The following is a 19,214-nucleotide window of genomic DNA, read 5'->3' on the forward strand; positions in this document are numbered from 1 at the left end:
GCAAAAACTAACTGATGCTGTTGGGTTTTAAAGGAAACAGATATCTCTTATAGAAAAGGCTGGCATAGGACCTGGATGCATGGACTGGGGACCTGTGCCTCGCTGATGGCTTCCTACTCATGCATCCTAGCTAGGGCCATGAGGCTTCTTGCTTCAGCCAGTTCCCCTCGCTCCCCACCATACTCAGAGGGAGGAGCCTGGAGAATCTGAGTCACTTTGTATTTATTAATGCGACAAAATGCCTGAATGAATCAACTCACAGGAGGGACTCCCTTTGGCTCACGTTTTCAGGGGTGTCAGACCACGGTCCCGGCCCACTGTTCTGAGGCTGCGGGGAGTTAGAACATCATGGCAGAAGGGTGTGATCGGCAATGCTGCTCACCTCCTGGCAGCTAGGAACGGAAGCGGGGGAAGAGGAGGGCTAGGTGAGATACACCCTTCAAAGCCACACAGCCAATGACCAACTTCCTCCAGCCTTGCTCCTCCTCTTCCTAACAAACCATCCAACTAAGAATTCAGCAATGGGTTAACCCAGCAGTGGAGCTGTCGACCTCTCAACAAGACCACTATCTGGAAATTAACTTATGAGCCTTTTTATGTCATATCCAAATCTATCATAGGTGAGTAAAGCACATCCAGTTCAGTCATGGGTTGAGACAGTCCTCTATCGTAGCTTAATGCTGGTCTCAGTATTTTGAAACATTTTCCTTCCTCCATTGCCACCGATGCCCAAACTGCTTCTTGCATATACTTGGAGATATAAGGTACAGAGCCTTGGATAGATCCCCACTGCAGAGGAAAGAGCCACCACCTCGATGCTTCCATGAGAACCTTTCTTAATCGTCTCAATAGTTCCCCACTCCCAGCCTTGTATGATGGTCGACTCTCCTCTCCAGCACCCGGGGTGAGCCGGTAGAATGACTAACCAATGCCTCTGTTTCCCTTGACCTGATCCATCCCTTATGTCTTAACTGCCTGTTGACTCCTCCAGGCAGACTGCCTCAATCACCAAGGCACAGAAAACCAGGTACTCATATCTCTGGTGGCCTGGAGCTTGTTGGGTAGCCCAGATTAGTCTGGTAATCCTCCTGCCTCAGGCAACTGAGTGCTGGAATTACAGATGTGTATAGCACCACACCTTCCTTAAAAACAAATCAAAACTAAAACCACAATTCATTTAGAATGCAGAAACTGAGATCCAATGAGAAATAACTTGCCTGAGGCCCAAGGTTTACAGATAGACCACGCAGTTAGTTTTGAGCTTCAGATTAACAGTGGCCAACCTACCCCAAATAGCTCATGGGCAATACTTACTTCAAGGTACCATTAACTGTCTATCTGAATCCCAAGCTTAATGGGAAATCCCCTGTTTTTATTTGATACAGATAAAGGTCAGACTGAGGTCAGCTGTACTGACTTGCACGCAGCCTGGCTTCTGTGCACACAGTGGGCTATAGTCATCACTTATGCCTCTCCTAGGACCAAAGAACAAGAAGTCATCTTTTTTCCCCTCTGGTCACAGGTGGAGCCCTGCCCTAGGTTGCTTCCAAAGAGAGAGTGAAGAGGATTTTCCTCCTGAATTTTAATATTCACAATCACTTATTTTCATTGTTTTGTTTGTTTGTGCCAATTGTACAGAATAGGTTTCATTTGACATGTACTGCATTTCTGGGGTTGGAACCCAGGAGCTTGTTACAAGTAGATGCTCTACCATTGAGCACATTCCCAGCCCCTCACTGGGGATCCTGGGAAGCTGTTCTACCACTGAACCACACTCCAGCCTCTCTCTCACTGGTGGAGTCTATCACTGAGTCATGTTCTCCATGTACACTGCGGCATTTCCACATATGCATATAACACACTTTCTTGGGTGGCCAACTTAGTTGATGGGGCCTTGCCAGCCTATTTATTTCAAAACGGGATCTTGCCCCAAAGGCTCCTTTCATGGAATCAATTATAGTGGTGAGTGATAAGGCCCTTTCTTGGCGATAGAGGACTGGAGGCAGCGGGCCACCAGAGGCCCTAACTACAGTGAGCAGGGGAGTGCTCAGCAGCTGAGCTCTGTGTCCTCATCCAGGGGATCCTACACTCGGCTTGCTTTGGTTTAATTATCTTTGGGGCCATGGAGTATTAGTAGGCATCTGAAATAGTCTCCGTACCTAGAAACGTACTCTGCCTTTTGTGAGAATTCTCTCCTGTGACCTTAGGAAGTGGAAGTCATTTTTCCCTTTCATGGATACGTCCTAGAGTTAGTAACATGCCTACTATTGCACAGCTGTGGGGTGCTGGTAGAGGGTTACGGCCAGCGGCTTCCTGGTATCTGAATTTTTCAGGCTTCCTGGCTGCTGGAACCGCTCTCAAACCCTCTCCAGTACTGGGTTTTCACTTGCCTCCTCCTTCCTTTGAGTGGAGCAAGTTCCAGATGAAGCAGACTCCCACATGGAGACTAGTTGTATGCATTCATTTCCCCATGCCTTCAGGAGGGCCATTTTCATTGGCAGGTCTCTGGAGTATACCAACCTTCCCCTGCTGAGCCCAGAGGTCTACATAGATGACTCCAAGCTAGCGCTGCCTCTGTTGGATATTGCCCCTGGTCTGCCCCCTTGCACAGCTTCTCATGCTATCAAGTCTCATCTGGGCACAGCCTCATTCAGTTTCATCCTCCGTGCCCCTCCCCCACTTGTCTGCCTGCTCCCAGGGGTTCCCTTCTAGCCTCTGGTTAGAGAACCCTCCCCCCCCTTGTCCCAAGGATGCAAGAGCAAATTCAGTTTCCTCCAGGTTGTGTGTGGGCAGCTGTGGGTGTGTTTGCTTTCTGACACCCTTGTCTTATGCCAGAGGGTGAGCCAACGCCAGGGGAAACTGTGACTCATCTGTGTGCCTCCCTGTTTCTGTGTGCTGCCAGTGCCGTGATACTCACTGTTGGTGGGGTGAATGGTTGGACACTCTCATAAGCCCCAGATGACCACTGTGCAGCAGTGGCCAGATGCTCCATACACAGCCTCCACCTGGGGCTAAGAACCTGTCCTAGATTCCTAGGGAGCTGGGCTTAGTAACCTGACCTTCCAACTCACTATGACGCAGATGCATCTCTCATGCACATTTCCTCAGACTCGTTTCAACTTTTTCTTTCATTTCTCCCTGAATGTGCTCTATCATGAAGCATGCATTTTTCCAAGCTGTTCCAAATCCCTTTCACAGAAGGTAGGGCATTGATGTATGTGCAAAATATTTGTGGATTTTGTATATTTCCAAATATAAATGTACATATGTACATTATATATATATATAAACATATATTTTCCATGTAATTTGGACCATATCAACTATGTTTGGATATATTTAAATTGTAGAATTGTTTTCTCAAACTAATAACTACGTGAACCCAAAATATAACCACCAGAAATCTAGCAAGGGACCAATGCATCTCAGTGTTAGAACACCCATCTAGAATCCACCAGTAAAGGGTTAGTGGTGTAGTTCAGTGGTACAAAGCTTGCCCAGAAAGTGCAAGGCTACAATAAATAATCCCCAGCACTATAGTAAATAAGCATGCAAACATAAACGCAGTTTTTCAAAATAGAACCAAATGAAGCTAGCAGTGCTTCGCAGTTTACAGGGTTTCAAGGAACATGGCTTGGGAACATTTGCTCTAGGTTACCCAAGTCTACTTCCCAACATGAAACATGGACTTGAGGATTGTGTAGGGCTCATGTGACCATTACACTGACTGGGAAGTGGAGCTAGAGTGGTGGATAAGTGAATCCGGCCCTCCCTGAAGTCTCCCAATCAGCCCATTATCATTCAAGTAATCTGATGTTCTTTTCTCCTGTTCTGTATTCATGGTCTGTGAGCCAGAGTTCCCAAGATTTCCCTGGATTAGGCACATAATGAATGGGCTCTCAATGGTTGCCCATTGCAGTGTGCTAAATAGCGGAGGTATGGGCCCCAGCCTCCGTATACCTCTCCTCAGAGGCAGGCCTGACAAGCACTTATGTGTATAGTATGTGGTGTTGGTCCCAGGGCAGAGAAGAGGATTAGCCCTGTGACCAGGCCTGTATTTCCATTTATAAACCCCTGCCCCCTCTTCTATTGCTGTGGGATAATGCTCTTGCACACTGTAAAGATTTGTAGGTCTTATTGGTTTAATCAAATAATGATTGGCCAGTAGCCAGTCAGAAAGTATATATGGGACAACCAGACTAAGAGAAGTCTGGAAAGAGGAAAGGCAAACAGTCATCAGCCAGATGCAGAGGAAGCAAGATGAGAATGCCTCATTGAGAAAAGGTACCAAGCCACGTGGCTATACATAGAGAAGAATTGTGGGTTAATTTAAGTTGTAAGAGCTAGTTAATAATAAGCCTGAACTAATAGGCTTATTATATTGTATTATAATTAATACAAGCCTCTGTATGTTTGTTTAGGACTGAATGGCTGTGGGACCAGGCAGGACAGAAACTTCTGCACACATTCTGTTTTGGGCATACCTGCATGTTGTTTCTCACTGAGAACTTTCCTTTAGAAATATAATTTAGCCCAATAGTTAATGCATTTTAATTGCCCAGGGATAGTGCTTGGGAAATTCTATAACACGTGCTCATGAAATAAAATTAGTGTCAAGGAACTGCCCAGGGTGTGTAACGCATTAAAATATGACTCTAGAATGGAGCACATCAGGAAACAGCCTTGTGTATTTTCTTGTTACATTAATCTTTAAAGCAAATACAGTTAGTTACACATTCACGCACCTGGAGACTGTGTATCTTTTAATATCTGAGGAGACAAACCTACATCGTTTGAGTTTCCTGACTATACGCTATACCACAGGGCATTTGCACATGTTATCTCTCCCTTCCTAGAGGTGACTACCCTCTCTCTTTACGTGGTCAACTTAAAAAAAGTTTCTTTTCTTGATGGGAGGTAATCTCAGAGATGCATCCCATGGATTTTGTGTCTCCTTTGTCCCTAAAGTTATATTTTTTTGACTTATTGGCAGTAATTACCAGGGCATGTCCTGGAATGGGATTCAGTTAGACCATACAACACTCAGAGTATGCACCCTCCACAACTAATCTACAAGACTAAGCCATAAAATAATCTCTCTTCACCAGCAACGGCTACATGCGAGGTGGGGCCTTCAGTCCCCCACCTACACGACCTCACCGTAAACCGCAGTGGTGTGCAGATCTCCTATCCCTATTTCAAGTTCTCCTTCTTCACCCAGATGACCCCAAGCAAATATTGAGACAGTTGCCAGAGGCTCGGTGCTGCTGGAGGTGGAGTACGGGTGTAACACACCTCTAAGATCTCCGTTTGTAACTGATGTGATAAATGACACAAATCCAGAGTGCTGACGAGTTTGGTAATTTTTAAATATGTAAGCTCCAAAATAGAAAACAGAGAAAAACAGAGTTGTTTTGATTGGAGAAGGATAAGGTACTGCCATGTTCTGGGTTGTGCCTTTCTGTTCCTTCTCAATTCTCATATAAGGTACCAGAGACATCTATACAAGGATTCCTTAATCTCCTAGAATCCATTTCTCCCTCTCTTTACCTCCTTCCCTTTCCTTCATCTTATGGTGTAGTCTTCTCTAGCTTTGAATACGAAATCCTCCTGCTTCAGCTTCCCCAGTGATGGGATTATATGCATGTACACCACTATGCCTTGTAAGGGTTCCTCAATTTAAATATTACCAATCAGACCGACATGGTGGCTCACATCTTCACCAAGGAGGATGAGGCCTGCCTATACTCACAATGAGACCTTGGCTTAAACCGTATTATATCCCCCCAAACAAGAAACAGAATCCTACTGCTCTGCACACCCCTCATCTTACATGTTTGAAGGCAAAGGTCAAAGGGGGAAGTGACTGACCAGGCCACGCAATAATGGTAACAAGGTCCCAGCAATCTCCCTATCTAATCTACCCTCTAGGCCAGTGCTGTGCCCACGAAGAGGTCTCACTCTCTTGGAGCTCTGAGTTCCATGATGTCAATACACCCAAGATGTTGGGCAAAGGGAAGAAGTACTTGCCCTCCCTATTTATGTCCTGGCTGCACTTTCCACACCTACTCTATGGACTCTCAATGGTTTGGTCTTTTTGGGTAAGCCTAGAGTGAGTTTTAGGTGGCTAATGAAAGACCCAGGCGGAAAGGAGGGGGACCGAGAAGACTCTGGAGTAGAACGGGATGGAATGAGGACGAGGAATAGTAGAATTAGGGGTCTGATGCTGTCCTCCCCACTTCCCCTTTCCCCTTTCCTCTTTCTTTGAGCTCTAGCATCCCTCTAATGAGTTTCTTGGATGCAGGGGACCACAAAAGTCTGACCTCTAACTCCAGGGCTCCGCCTCCCCTTTCTACTTTCTACTTTCCAGGGCCTAGTCAGGTACCCCCTCCAAACAATTGCTGACTTTCCAAAAGTCAAGTATTAGCTTCAAACACAACAGACACTGCCATGTGTTTGAAAGGATAATGCCTACAGAGAAGAGGAGCTGAACTTCCTTCTGGCTCACAAAGCTCTTTATGGCACTATTCTCAGCTACTGCTCCTTGGGTGTCTTCAAAGGTCAGCAGGGCAAGAGCCACCATCCCACTCTGCAGATGACAGACTGGGTATCCTGCAGCAGCCAGTTCACTGCACTGCCGTGTCCCCCTTTGGGACAGAGACCCCTTATCTCTGCATCTATGAAGCCCTCTAACTTTAACCGTCCCTCTGACGATCAAGCCCTCCTCCAACATTCCTAGCTACCTACCTTCCTCTGGGTCTTCCTCTAACATGACACCCAGAACAGTGGATTTTAACTTTGGCTGCACTGGTTAGTTTCCCCTGTAGGACTCTCAGGCCTCAATGCCTATATTCAAACTGTGATCACAGGGTACACAGCTGTCTCTGCATATAAACGATGTCTGGTGCACACTGGTTGACGAATGAATGAGTGAACTAGCTCCAGACATAATGAATACAGGGATGTGGACACATAGAAGCAATGTACTCCGTTGCTCTTGCTAGAACAGGTACTTGGTTAGGCTTGCACTCCAAAACAGAGACAGGAAGTACCATGCTATGGAGCCCAGAGACTGCATCAGTGAACTTTGAGAAATTCAAGTTTCAGGTGAGGCCTTTGGTTACTAGGTCTTGAACACCATTCTCCCAACTACCACCTTTACAGTTATCTGAACATTAGACCAAAACTTTCCCCTCAGGTGGGGTGTCTCTCCCTTGACCCTGCCCAGTGCATGTCTGGAGGCATTGGGCAGATCAGGAACCCATCTTCAGCCCTGCTATTGCATTAGTTCCCCTCCCTGGGCTTACTGAAGAGCTTTCCTCTGGGCTAAGAGGTCCTTTATACAGAATCAACTATAGTACGTTTCTATAAAGAACTGGCATTACAGTCAGGTGGTGGTGGCACACACCTTTATTCCCAGCACTCAGAAGGCAGAGGCAGGTGGATATCTGTGAGTACAAGGCCAGCCTGGTGGTCTACAGAGCGAGTTTCAGAACAGCCAGGGCTGTTTTTATGCAGTGAAAACCTTTGAGGGGGGGAGGGGAAGGATTGACATTACAGCTATGGTGATGGACAGGAGTCAGCTGAAGGAGGGGCTCTCTATCGAGCACTGTCCAGCACCAGGAAGTAGACTGTGCTGTGTGTGTCTGCAGTGGCTTTCTGTGCCACTCAGAGGCAGGTTGATGTGGGACAGGGGTCAGGGGCCTGCCCTGTGGTTCCTCATGTAGTCCATTCGTGCTCCCAGTACCTCCTGGCAGTAGCATATTTTTCTCTGCTTCCTCACTTGTCCCTGGGAGCCATGTGACTCTTTATTGGCAATCTCTGGGCACAGATGCCACATTGAGAAAGATGGGCAGATTCCTGTACTAAAAACAGGATACAGGAATACAAAGCAGGCCTGTGCCTGTGAAGGTGACTGGGAGCCCGTCCATCACCACGAACCGCAAGGTGTGGCGCTTTCCAACACAAAAGTGTTTTTGTACTGCTCTCCGGGGGGATGTCAAGTCTCTCCCATCCCAATAATCCAGGTCTTCCCCAAGGCTCTGTGGCTACGTGGCACCATGAAGGGCCTTCTTCCTTCTGTTTCCATCTGCCATGGAGAGACAGTCATCTCCTGCTGCACAATCCAGTTGTTCCACCAAGCTTGGCTTCCTTGCTCCTCGGTCCTGCCTTTTACCATCACAATGGTACCCCACAAATGGCAGCTTGGATAGCAAAGCACAGCCAAACACAAACAGCTACAGTGCAGGCAAGGCTTTCCCAAGGATCTACTTTGGCACAGTCAGCCCTACAATGAACCTGCTAGAACTGGGATTCAGTTTTCTAGAGGAGCATGAAAAACTGTGGCAAAGCTGTTCTTGCTCACTAGAAAGTTCAATTCATGGAAAACAGCCCTAGACAGGCAGTGATGATTGCACAGTGCCCACTCTTCACAAATGGCAGAGGGAACATACACAACTTCCTGAGCCATTTGCAAATGCTCCGTACTGTCTGTACTGAAGCTTCCCCTACCTTCTTTTTACCACCATTAGGTTCACTGGTGGATAGGAGGGAGACGGCACTCATAAGTCGCACATTGAGATTCCTAGCTTGTTGGATGATCTAGACACTTAACGCCATTCCCACATAAACTTTAGATGGCATCCCCTCGTGTTTCCTAGACACTGGGCTCTATGCTCTGTGAACATCCCGTGATGACTGATCTTCACGTTGACTTTAGTGCATTTGGAAGTTCCTGGGAAACTGGTGAGTCTAACTTCTGGGTGTGTCAGTGAGGGCCCTCCAAAAATGAGTAATTAGGGGAAGAAGACTCACTGTGCTTGTGGGTGACACTATGCATGGGCTAAAGGACTCAATGGGACAAACAGAGAAGAAGGGCTGCTGAGTACAAGAATGTCCTTTTTTTTTTTTCTGTTTCTCCACCCACCATGAAGAACTGTATTAGTAACCTTTTTAGTGCTGTAATGAAACACCATAATCAAGGTAATTTATAGAAGAGTTTATGTGGGCTTATGGTTCTAGAGGATTAGAGTCCATGATGGTGGGGTGGAGGCAGCAAAGCAGCGGCAACTAGATGCTGAGAGCAGAAGCCGAGAGTCCACATCTCAATCCAGAAGGAGAAAACAGACAGCGAACTGAGAATGGAGCATGGCTTTGAAACCTCAAAGTCCAGCATGGCCACACCTCCTAAACCTACCCAAAACAGCGCTACCCATTGGAGACCAAGTATTTAAGTATTTGTGTCTCTGGGGAGTTATTCTCGTTCAAACCACCACATGAACCAATGCCTCTGAAATTGAGCCAAAAATAAATCCTTCCTTGTTCTGCCAGGTGTTTCATTCATCTAATTTTGAAAATTAACAGATGACCTCCAGCCTGGGACCTGGTTCCACACAGAGGAGAGTACTCGCTTACGGCTAATGACGAAGCCAAGACTCCAAGGCACTAAGGTGGACAGTCTCGGGAGGAAATGAGGTGCTTATGAAAGGAAGGTTCTATACTGTGATTCTGGGTGATTGGAGCTCCAAGGCCCAGACATAGAATTTGTTGACACTCAAACCTGGGTTTACCTGCCGTTGAGCTAGCTGAACTGTGGGAATGACTAAAATGCCACAGGGACCAATGAGGTGGTCATGCGTGATGGTGGCTGCCTCTCTCTCCCAAGCTATCCTGGCATTTACTGGGTTTGTGCTTTAAGGCTACAAGGATGGGCAGCACAAGAGGCATGCCAGGGATTGACCCAGGTCCTTCCCCTGCCCTTACTCACTAACAGCAGGGGGTGGACAGTTTGGTATTGGTAAGATTTGTCCTGCTGACAATCAGCCTTCAAAGTCTCTTGAGTGCTCGAAACACTGGGGCATTCCTCTAACAGGATGACCCTTCTGAGAAGGATCCTTGAGTTTGGAGTGGAAAAGAGCTTCTGAAATGTCCACTTTGACCTCTGTTGTGGCTTCATGCAAATAGTTCTCAACTTGGTTGTCAATTGGTGACACTGTCCCAAAGTTAAGGAATGGAACCTTTGGGATGGGAGGCATGGTTGGAGGAGGTGGGTCAAAGGAAGCAAGCCTCGGAGGCTTATAGCCCTTCTTCCAACCTGAGCTCTCTCTTTCCTGTGTGAGAAGTCACTGGATCACAAAACATAGTGTTCTCCTGCCACAGATTCCCTGCCCATGATTGGCTGTACCCTCTGAAGCCCTGGACATAAATACATATGATACTTCTATCAGGTAGTTTGTCACAGTGCTGTGAAAAGTCACTGACACAGCTTCTTGTTTTGAACAGACACCTGGCACCAAGGAAAAATCTACTAACAGAACAGAACAGCAGCAGAAACCCCTTTAAGCCAGTGTAAAGTACCTGATGTTTCATCCTAGATGGTGGTAAAGACAGAACAGAAAATCTAATCATTTCTGACTACTCTCCATCTGAGCATGTTTTGGGGGAAGCCTGTGTCTCAAGGGTTGTTGCATGAAGGACATAGGCAAGCTCCAGTCTTCTACTTCAACAAGTTACTGAGGACTTGCCCCTTTGCCAACTGCTTCCCTTAGTCAGTGCTCCACATCAGCCTAACCCTAGCCTTGGAGGAGCCCAAGGGAGTAATCCTCTTTGGTATTTACATGAGCCTCTTTCTTTAAACTACCAAATCCACCAGACTCATTTCCCTGGAAGCACCACTCTGAGGAAGGTCCTCCCTAGGGATAGGGAGGAAGTACAAGACTGGCTCACTCTCAACTTCCTTGCAGCTTTTGTGGAAGACAAAGTGAGACTTTTTGCTTCTCTAGATGAGTTTGCAAGAGATACCTGGGAAGCTTCATCAAGCACAGGGGAATAAAACAGATAATACGCTTTCCCCCTGTGCTGCAAAAATGTCTTAAAACCTTGCTAGCATCTCCATAAAGCTCCGAGGTTTAGACCACAGGCAAGCCCTCACCACTGTCCACATGGAGCAGGACTAATCAATATCATATTACAGAAGCACTTGACCCCGTTTTATCCCTGAGGATGCTTAGGGAATCTTTAACATTCAGAACTTTAAAAATGTGCTCCTGGTGTATTTAATGAGACGCTCCTTAGTGGTTTGGCTCCTGGTGACATTTAGAAAGTCTGGCACTGGGCTCTTCTCTTGGGGGCTGCCATTACTGTGGATGAAAGGGTCTGGGTTTCAGGAACAAACTGGAGAAGGGACCGTGTGCTTGGGAATAAAGGGAAGCAGCCTGAGTTAGGGAGAACTGCTGTGGACGGTAGAGGTGACAGTGGCAGGCATATGTGCTCCGTAAAAGCAGGCATAACTATGAATAATCAGTACACTGCAGGAGCAGCTAGTATTTATTGGGGATCTCTAATGCAAGAAGACTAGGCTGTGAGCTGCCTGGCCACTCGTGGGTAGATATAAAGCGCAAACCCATTCCATTTCATGCAGCCTTCGTAGCACATCATAGAGAGGGAGCTACAGGAGAATCCAGAGCCTCTCTGGGCATCAGCTACGCTAAGAGGACATCATCCCTAACCGACTCTTTCAAGCCTGGAAACAGTCTGCCTGCAGGAAGCCTCCCGTGATTACATCAATAGCCCATGGCTGCCATTTCTGGTCCTCACTCGTGGGAATCATGAGGCTGGTCTGGACAGAATCCCAGTGGTTGGCTGAGAGGGAGAGCCTCCTATCACTGATAAGACACCATTTTGCCGCTATTCAGGAAGACGCAGCTGTCTCTTACCAGCTGTGAGCCTCCAAAACTCCTTTCACAAAGTCCTTTTTTTTCTCCCTCGGGATGCTGAGTCGCTCCCTCTTCTGAGGACATCCTTTACTAGACTTTTTTCCTCCTTCCTAAAATGAGGTCCTTAATGTCACATCAGAACTTGAGGGAAGAACAGATTTACAATGGTCGACAAGTCCTTCTGAACCCAGGGTCCCTAGCCTTGCTGTTGTGACTGGGGATTCTGCAGCATTTTGACTCTCCAGCACCACCCTGGTACCACTGTGCCAGCTTTGTCGTCTACCCAGGGCACAGGTTAAGGCAGAGTTGAGCGTTTTTACTTCAGTCACAGTCCCATTTGGTTATGGTTTATGGTTGCCATGGCAACACCCAAGGATGTCCCCACCCCCAATGGCTCCCAGCAGAAATAGCCTGTCCACCACAGAACACCATAGTCACACCCATGGTCTTAACTGTCTTCTCACCATTAATTGAAATATTGGGAAAAAAGAGAGAAATACTGGAAGTATCTAGTTTTCTGCATCCAGGTACACCCATTCTGGGGTTGTGGCGCTTCTCCTTGCTACTGGAGCCCTGAGGTTAGTTAGAGGTTCACTCTCCACAATCAGATCCCAAGTTCCCTACAGAAGGAAACCTCTTGCCAACCTGGAAGTCTTTCTGCTGTCAACTATATTCTTTTATGAGGCTGGGATGAATTCCTTGGTGCCCTTCCTCCATTAGAAGTGTTTGGAAGATGTTCTGTCACCCCCAATGGCAACCAGCAGCTAAGTATTCATGACAGTGGATCAGCATTCACATGAGTAGCCAGGCTGGCTCACACTGTGAGAACAGACACAGCCTTCTCTGCCTGCTCTGCTTTGCTGACTCAACCCATGATTACTTTTAAGTATATGTATTAAAATGTCTCTTGACGAATGAGACATGAAACGAATGAGTTTTTTAAACACACGTTTAGTGTAAATACACACATAGCCACGCTGGGCACAGGTGAGTAGAGAAGAGATTTCCTTTCCTGGCTGATGAGTAGGAAACGGGCAATGTGGCAATGCTTTGAGCAAGCTGCCCTGTATCTTCTTCCTGGCAGTGTTGAAATAGCTCACTTCACAAATGCAGACATGGAAGGTCTTTTAGGATCAATTGTGCGTGACACCTTGTGGAGAGGGGGCTGGGACCACTCTTGAAGTTGTTGATCTGAAAGGGTTAGGATGTACTACACCAAGGCTGGGGTGACACTTCCAGTCCCCTGGGTCCTCCATTTGACCTTCTTCACTGTGCTCTAAGATCTGGGGCTTACAACTCTAGACAGCTTCCCCGGATGCCCTTGTCTTTGGCTTTCAAAAGGGTTTGGCTAAGAGGAGGCCAAATCAGAAACATGCAAGAGGGGAATCAGGTCCTTGTTGGGTCATAGAAAGTTAACTGAGACCCTCCATTGAGACCTTGAGACTACAGAATTGATCGTGGAACATTGTCCCCCAGCTGCTCTAACTTCTGCCAATCTCATCCCGGCTCCCCCTCCCTACCAGCTGCCCCCAGTCTGTATTGCATGGACACTAACAGTTCCTGTTGCTGCCAGTTCTGGGGACTTACAACCGTCCTCTGCTGGCTGGCCTAACCCTGCTTCTGTCTTCATAACTACCCTGTGCCAATGCCCCTCAGTGACTCTGCTTGACTGTGCCATCTGCTCTGCCAGCATCCTGACTGAGAAGCACTATAAACATGTCTGCCTGTTAACCAAGAGCAATGGGCCTCTCTGGCTTAGATCTGCGCACTGGAAAGGAGCTGAGGAGAGACAGGCTCAAAACATGCTGTGGTCTCCTGCTGTTAGAAGTTCTGAGATATCTCCGAACCTGTTGCCTCCCTGGAGACCCAGAGCTGGCCATGAGCCCAGGAAAGTCTTGCAGAAAGGTTAATACCCACCCTGCAAACATTCTAAATGTTTCGACCTCACCCACTGGGAGTGGTTCCCTCCTTGGAACCAAAGCTGTTAGGTGCGTTTGCATATTAGAGGTCTCCTGTACCACTTCTCTAGACTCCAAGTGGGATACCTGGGAGCCTACAACTAAGTGATTCTCCCAAGACCTTCCTGGAGAGGGCACAAGGATGGGGGAAGTGCCCAGGCTTACTGACTTCATCTGACCATGTTTCATCTTCAATAGGGAGCTGGAGAGAAACCAGGGCCTGGTCTGAGATATGTCTCTTCCTGGCCTGTGTAGAAGCTGGCAGAGGTTACTGGATGATAGAAATAACAAGAGCCAGACAGTGCAATGGTGCTGCACTATCTGGCCTGCAGGGAGCCCAGCTGCCTGTGCTTTCTGGATGGTACTGAAAACGGCTGTCCCTACCAGAAAGACAAACAGAAATCCCACCCTGGTTGCTACATCCAACTCCAGTGGATGAGCTCATCCAACACAGACTGGCCATGCTTGGTTCTCAAGACCAGTGTAGTAACTCTCAAGGGCCAGGTACGAACAAAAGAAAAGGGGTTTCAAACAGGAATGAGCTCACAACCTTGGTCTCATTACAATTTTATGGGTGTGGCCAAGATCACTCTCAGGAATCTCTAGTACATGGTACTTCCTGGGTCAAAGCCTCCAATCAACCCTGTTGGTGCCGCCCATCTCTTAAGGTCCCTCTACAGCTTGGTCTCCAGCTGCCAGCTTGTTCATTTACTCCTCCTCTTCTCTCCACCCAGAGCAGTTAAGGCCACAGTGATGATGGTGAACATGTACGCACAGAAGTTCCCGCAGTGATCTCCCTCTCTATGTGCCTAGCCATGGTGGTCTGCCTCACTGTGGTCCAGAAGCAACAGAGCATCTGAACCGAAAAGTCTGAAATCATGAGCTAAGTTTTTTCTTAATGGTCCCATTTGCACAGCAACTGAAAAGTCAAACTAAAACACTGTCCATTTTACAGAGATACTAAACCACTTACCAAAAGACACAACACACGAAACTTAGATGGCATAAACGTAACTCTTATCTGGACTTTCATATTATCTGTTTTGTCACGGCTCTGGGGAACATTCCAGAGGTTTTCTCCAGTCTACCACATGTACTTATTTCCTACTTTCTGAGGGGAAAGGGTAGAAGGGTCTTTTAATCAGCAGCAATTAAGCCAATCACAGCATGAGCCAAAGAACACTTTCTTAAGATACCCAGTGTATGCTACATCGAGACTTTTAGCTCTTTGTGTCCTCTTATGCTGCAGGGAGATGAAGCTGGAAAGTAGCTGTCAAGACAACCAGTACATTTCCCCCAAAGACTTGCATCTATGTGGTCAGTGAATTGGGGGGAGATGTGATGTCTACCACCTCTAGGCCTGGTCCTTAGAAACCCAACTTGCCATTCCTGAATGATTTTTCTCAGAAAAAAAAATGGAGCACTACAGAATGGGTTGAGAGACACCTTCCTCAGTTTCTCACAAATGCTGCACACAAAGAAGCATCCTAAAAGCACAGGAAATAAGTGAATTCATTGTGCACCATGCACACCTCATAGCCTTAGGGTTCCATTCTCTCCCACAACTGGGTCAAAGGGACATTTCTATCTCTAGTTCCTTACATGCTTATATACTGCTGTATGGTGCTTCCCAGAGAGATTTTAGAGCTACTTGCTGGAGCTAATACAGTCTGTCAGCCAAGGTTTCTGAATGATTGAACAGAATATGCCATTCCCAACCCAGAACAAGATACGATACAACAAAAGCCACGAATTTGGATTGTGTTTGAGCGACTGACATTTTGGTATTTTTGTCATAGCAACTTAAATTAGTACAGACGGTACAGCGTCCCAAGTTAAACAGGAGAGCTGGAAGTTCTTTGAAGATGACCCATCTTTCCCAGGGCTTGGAGGGGGATCTTATAGGTCCCTGGAGCTAAAAGTGACAAAATTCTTCACAAATAATGGGGACACGGTTAAGTCTCCCAGAGGAGAGGCACAGTAGATTCACACAGGGAAGATGAGACACAGAACAGAATAAGCTACTGTGTGTGTGTGTGTGTGTGTGTGTGTGTGTGTGTGTATGTCTGTGTCACAGAACAGAATCCCTTGGGGGGGATACAGAACAGTCATAGCAAGGCTTTCAGAAGGGACACACACACACACACACACACACACACACACACACACGCACACACACAGCAGTTTCCCAAGGAAGGGAGAGACACAGAACAGTCTCCCACAGGAGCAATAACTAAGGGAAAACAAGGCTGAACTGATGCTCAGAACGGACCAGATGCTTCCAAATGTTCAAGGGCTTAAGGATCAGCAAGAGGGTAGGATCAAAAGTGATGTGAGGCCTGTCGCCTCAGATTCAGTGAAGACAGTCCAGGAGCTTAGAATAGCCAACCTGGAGCACGACAGTGTGTCCCAACCCATCAGAGCTCTATGACTCCTCCTAGACTTTCGGGTTGTAATACCAGTGGCGGTTCCCTTCATGGGAATATGCACTGCAACGACTGAGAAGAGGGGTTCAGGCCTGGGGTGAATTATTTAAAATCCGACACTAGGAGTGAGCATTGGAGCACCAGCTGAGTTGGGTTGGAGAAGAAGGCATCTTGGGAGAAGAGGTTCTTGGCACAATAGTTACAGCTTTTCTGGGCATCCTAAACCCTCACTACCGCTATCCAACATCCCCCAGGGGCCCAATACCAGGGCAGCAGTTCCTTTTCCTGATTTCTGTTTTGACAATGCCTAACTTCAGCTCCTCCCCAGACTTTAGCTCCCTAAGAAAGTGGGTAACAGCCTCTGTAGGCTTTTTATAACAGGTACAGCGCTCCATCTTCAACTCTCTCCCTCTGGAGCCAAGGAGATCTGGAAGTCTTGTGTACATACAGAATTTACAGCCGGGTATAAGGCCACACCTAGAAACCACTGAGCAAAGGCTACACAGACGAACTTCCTGGACTTTAAAGGACAGTTCAATGCCACCAATCAGCAAAGACAGACAGCTGCCTGCTTGTACCACTTTTTTTTTTTCCTCTCTCAAAAGGAGCCAGTACCCCACCTGGGAAATATCTTTCAAAACCTGAGGGTCTGAGTGTACAGCTCCCAACGCTGACCAAGACAGGATGTCTTACAACCCAGCTACAGTCCCAGACAGGGCAGCCTGCACAGTCATGGATATACTTGGTAGGATGTTCCAACAGGCTAAGAATCAGGACTGGGAAAATGCCCAGAGAGCACAAGAGAGGAGCCGCCCCCCGCCATCCGCCTGCCCCCGCCGCACACACAACTGTCGCTGCAATAAGAGTATCTGACTATGTCCTGGGCGGTCCCCTTTCCCCTCTCCCCTCTCTCCCGAGTGTACACGACCCCCCTGGGGCCCGCCCTTACCGGAACCGTGCCTCTGGCGCAGAAGGAAAGCCTGGCCTGATGGTGGTGAAGCTGATGAAGCAGCAGCAGCTGCTGCAGCAGTGGTGGTGACTGTGTGGGTTGCGGAGGCGGCGGCAGCAGCCGCGGCTGCCTCCGGAACTTCTGGTCTAGAGGGAGGGCTCCCGGGAGGTGGGTTCTTGTCGCTGTACCCGGGTTCAGAGGTGGTGCGGACAGCGGCGCCTGCATTGCTGGAGCTGACAGCGCTAGGGGCTCCCTGTCGCCGCGGGCCACTGCTCTGGATGTGGGACACTGCCTCAGCAGCCTGCATGTTGGGCGGTGCGAACCGCGACAGCACACGCAGCAACGCCTGGGCCTTGTGTTCCTGAGTGTCGTCGTCGCTGTAGTCCGACACACGGCACTCGTAAACTCCTTCGTCCTGCAGTCGTACAGCAGACAACCGAAGGCGGTGCGAGATGTCATTGCCCTGGACACGCACGGTCTGTAAGACAGCCCGGTTAGCGGCCTGACCAGTTAGCTCCACATCTGCTTTGGTGACTGGGGATCTTGGTTCCCCTATCACGGTATCAATACCATCGCAATTGCCACAACATCCCAATATTTCCTAAACACCTCAATACATCTCAACTGGTGGCAATGGGCTCTCAGTTCTGCCTAGACACCGCATTGCTTGTGCGCTGTGTTGGTCTCTAATTCCTAGCTGTCTCACCTCACATTTACTCTTTCTTAGGGGTTCCCACATTTCCCCTTCAGAACGTATAACTCTCCGTAACTTGCAAGAAATTTCAGACTGGGGCTCTCCGTGGCTAACGATTCACATCCTTCCTGCACCTTAATGCCCAAACTAATTGCTCTGGGACATCCTACATATACCTGAAATCAAGCTCACTTTTACTTAGAATACAGAGAGCCTGGGGTGTGTCCATCTTGCCCGTAGCATGCACAACTACACATCCCCTGTCCTGTAATTTACAGTTAGCCCTTGCCTTGCTTAAGACTGGCCACTTGTTAAGATCCCTGAAAAAATCCTCTTGGCTGGGTGGAAGTCTTAAGACTCATCAAACACAGGCACAACCCCTCACCTCTCAACTGGGCCTGCAAAGAGGCTTGGACTGTTTTCAGGCCCTGCTACTTCCATACTCCAGCGCCACAAACCCTACACACCCTTGCTGCATAAGAAACAGCTCCTAGGAGCCCACAACTATGCTGTCCGCAGAAGAGGAGATGGTTGAGCAGAGGGTCCTCCTAGAGAGCCTGGTGCATGTGCAGGGCGAGGCAGAAGGGGATGGGAAGTTGGAGCAGCAAGCAGTCTGAGCAAAGAGCCACACTCGAGGTCTTGGTCCAGCCAAGAGCAGGTGCATGCCAGGAGCCTACGCAAAGGGTGAGTTTACTGTTGCGGGGTTTGGGGACTCGGATTTGGACCCTTGATTTACACAAAAGACAACCTAATTCCTCTACTAGCGACAGATGGCGCCCAGATACGCCAAGTAGCCCACAGTGCTTCCCTGTGGTAGCAAAGCTCGCATTGATTGTCCGCAAAGGTTTTCTAAAGGGGAGGGAGCTGCGGAGCGCAAAGCGACCAGAAGGGGTCTCCCGCGGCCCATGCTGGGCTCCACACTTACGCTGATTTTAGTTGCATCCTTATTTGTTACCTAAAATGCAGAGAAAGGGGAGGAAGTAAGGAAGGAGAAGAGGAGGGAGAGAGAGAGGAGGGAGAGGGAGGGGGGAGAGAGAGAGATTGATTAAGCAGGTGACATTTGTGCACGGGGAAACTCTGATCTGTCTTTGACAATGAGACTTTCTGCAGGTGGGCTGGGAGCTTAACTGCCTGGGGTGTGGCATGGTGAAGGGCGCCAGATACATTAGGATCCCCGCAGTGTACCAGAGAGAAGCAGGTTTGGGGCTAACACCTTGTTTGGCTAAGCAGTGGCTGCCCTGACACACGCCTGTCTGCTGTCCAGAGTGGGTACTGGATGGCCAGGAGCGTGCAAAGGAGGGAGTCTTATCTCCTACTCATTTCCCCTAAATCCTCCACTTAATTTGGAACTGTGACAAACTGGATGGAGGGTCCAGCATCACTGAGGCCTTGGCAGCCTGGTATGTGTGGATACATGCCAGAGGAAGATGAGAACAGGAACTCTGAGTGTGATTCCGGGGACACTGTGGGTAT

General features: G+C 48.2%; 1 protein-coding gene across 3 annotated transcripts in view; it reads right to left on the reverse strand.

Moving 5' to 3' along the window:
- The window catches only part of Vstm2b (V-set and transmembrane domain containing 2B), a 31,214-nt gene that overhangs the window by 9,243 nt on the left and 2,757 nt on the right, over positions 1-19,214 (reverse strand). For 2 of the 3 annotated variants that reach the window (XM_048442081.3, XM_087906101.1), the window contains 2 exons: positions 18,667-18,696; positions 17,048-17,525 (listed from right to left, as the gene is read on the reverse strand). In XM_048442081.3, coding sequence (XP_048298038.1) covers positions 17,048-17,525; positions 18,667-18,696 — 508 coding nt within the window. The remainder of the gene's footprint in view (positions 1-17,047; positions 17,526-18,666; positions 18,697-19,214) is intronic. The other variant, XM_085695705.2, reaches the window with a different exon arrangement.

Source organism: Myodes glareolus, chromosome 1, assembly GCF_982192425.1.
Source record: "Myodes glareolus chromosome 1, mMyoGla1.1, whole genome shotgun sequence".
Classification (NCBI taxonomy): Eukaryota; Metazoa; Chordata; class Mammalia; order Rodentia; family Cricetidae; genus Myodes; species Myodes glareolus.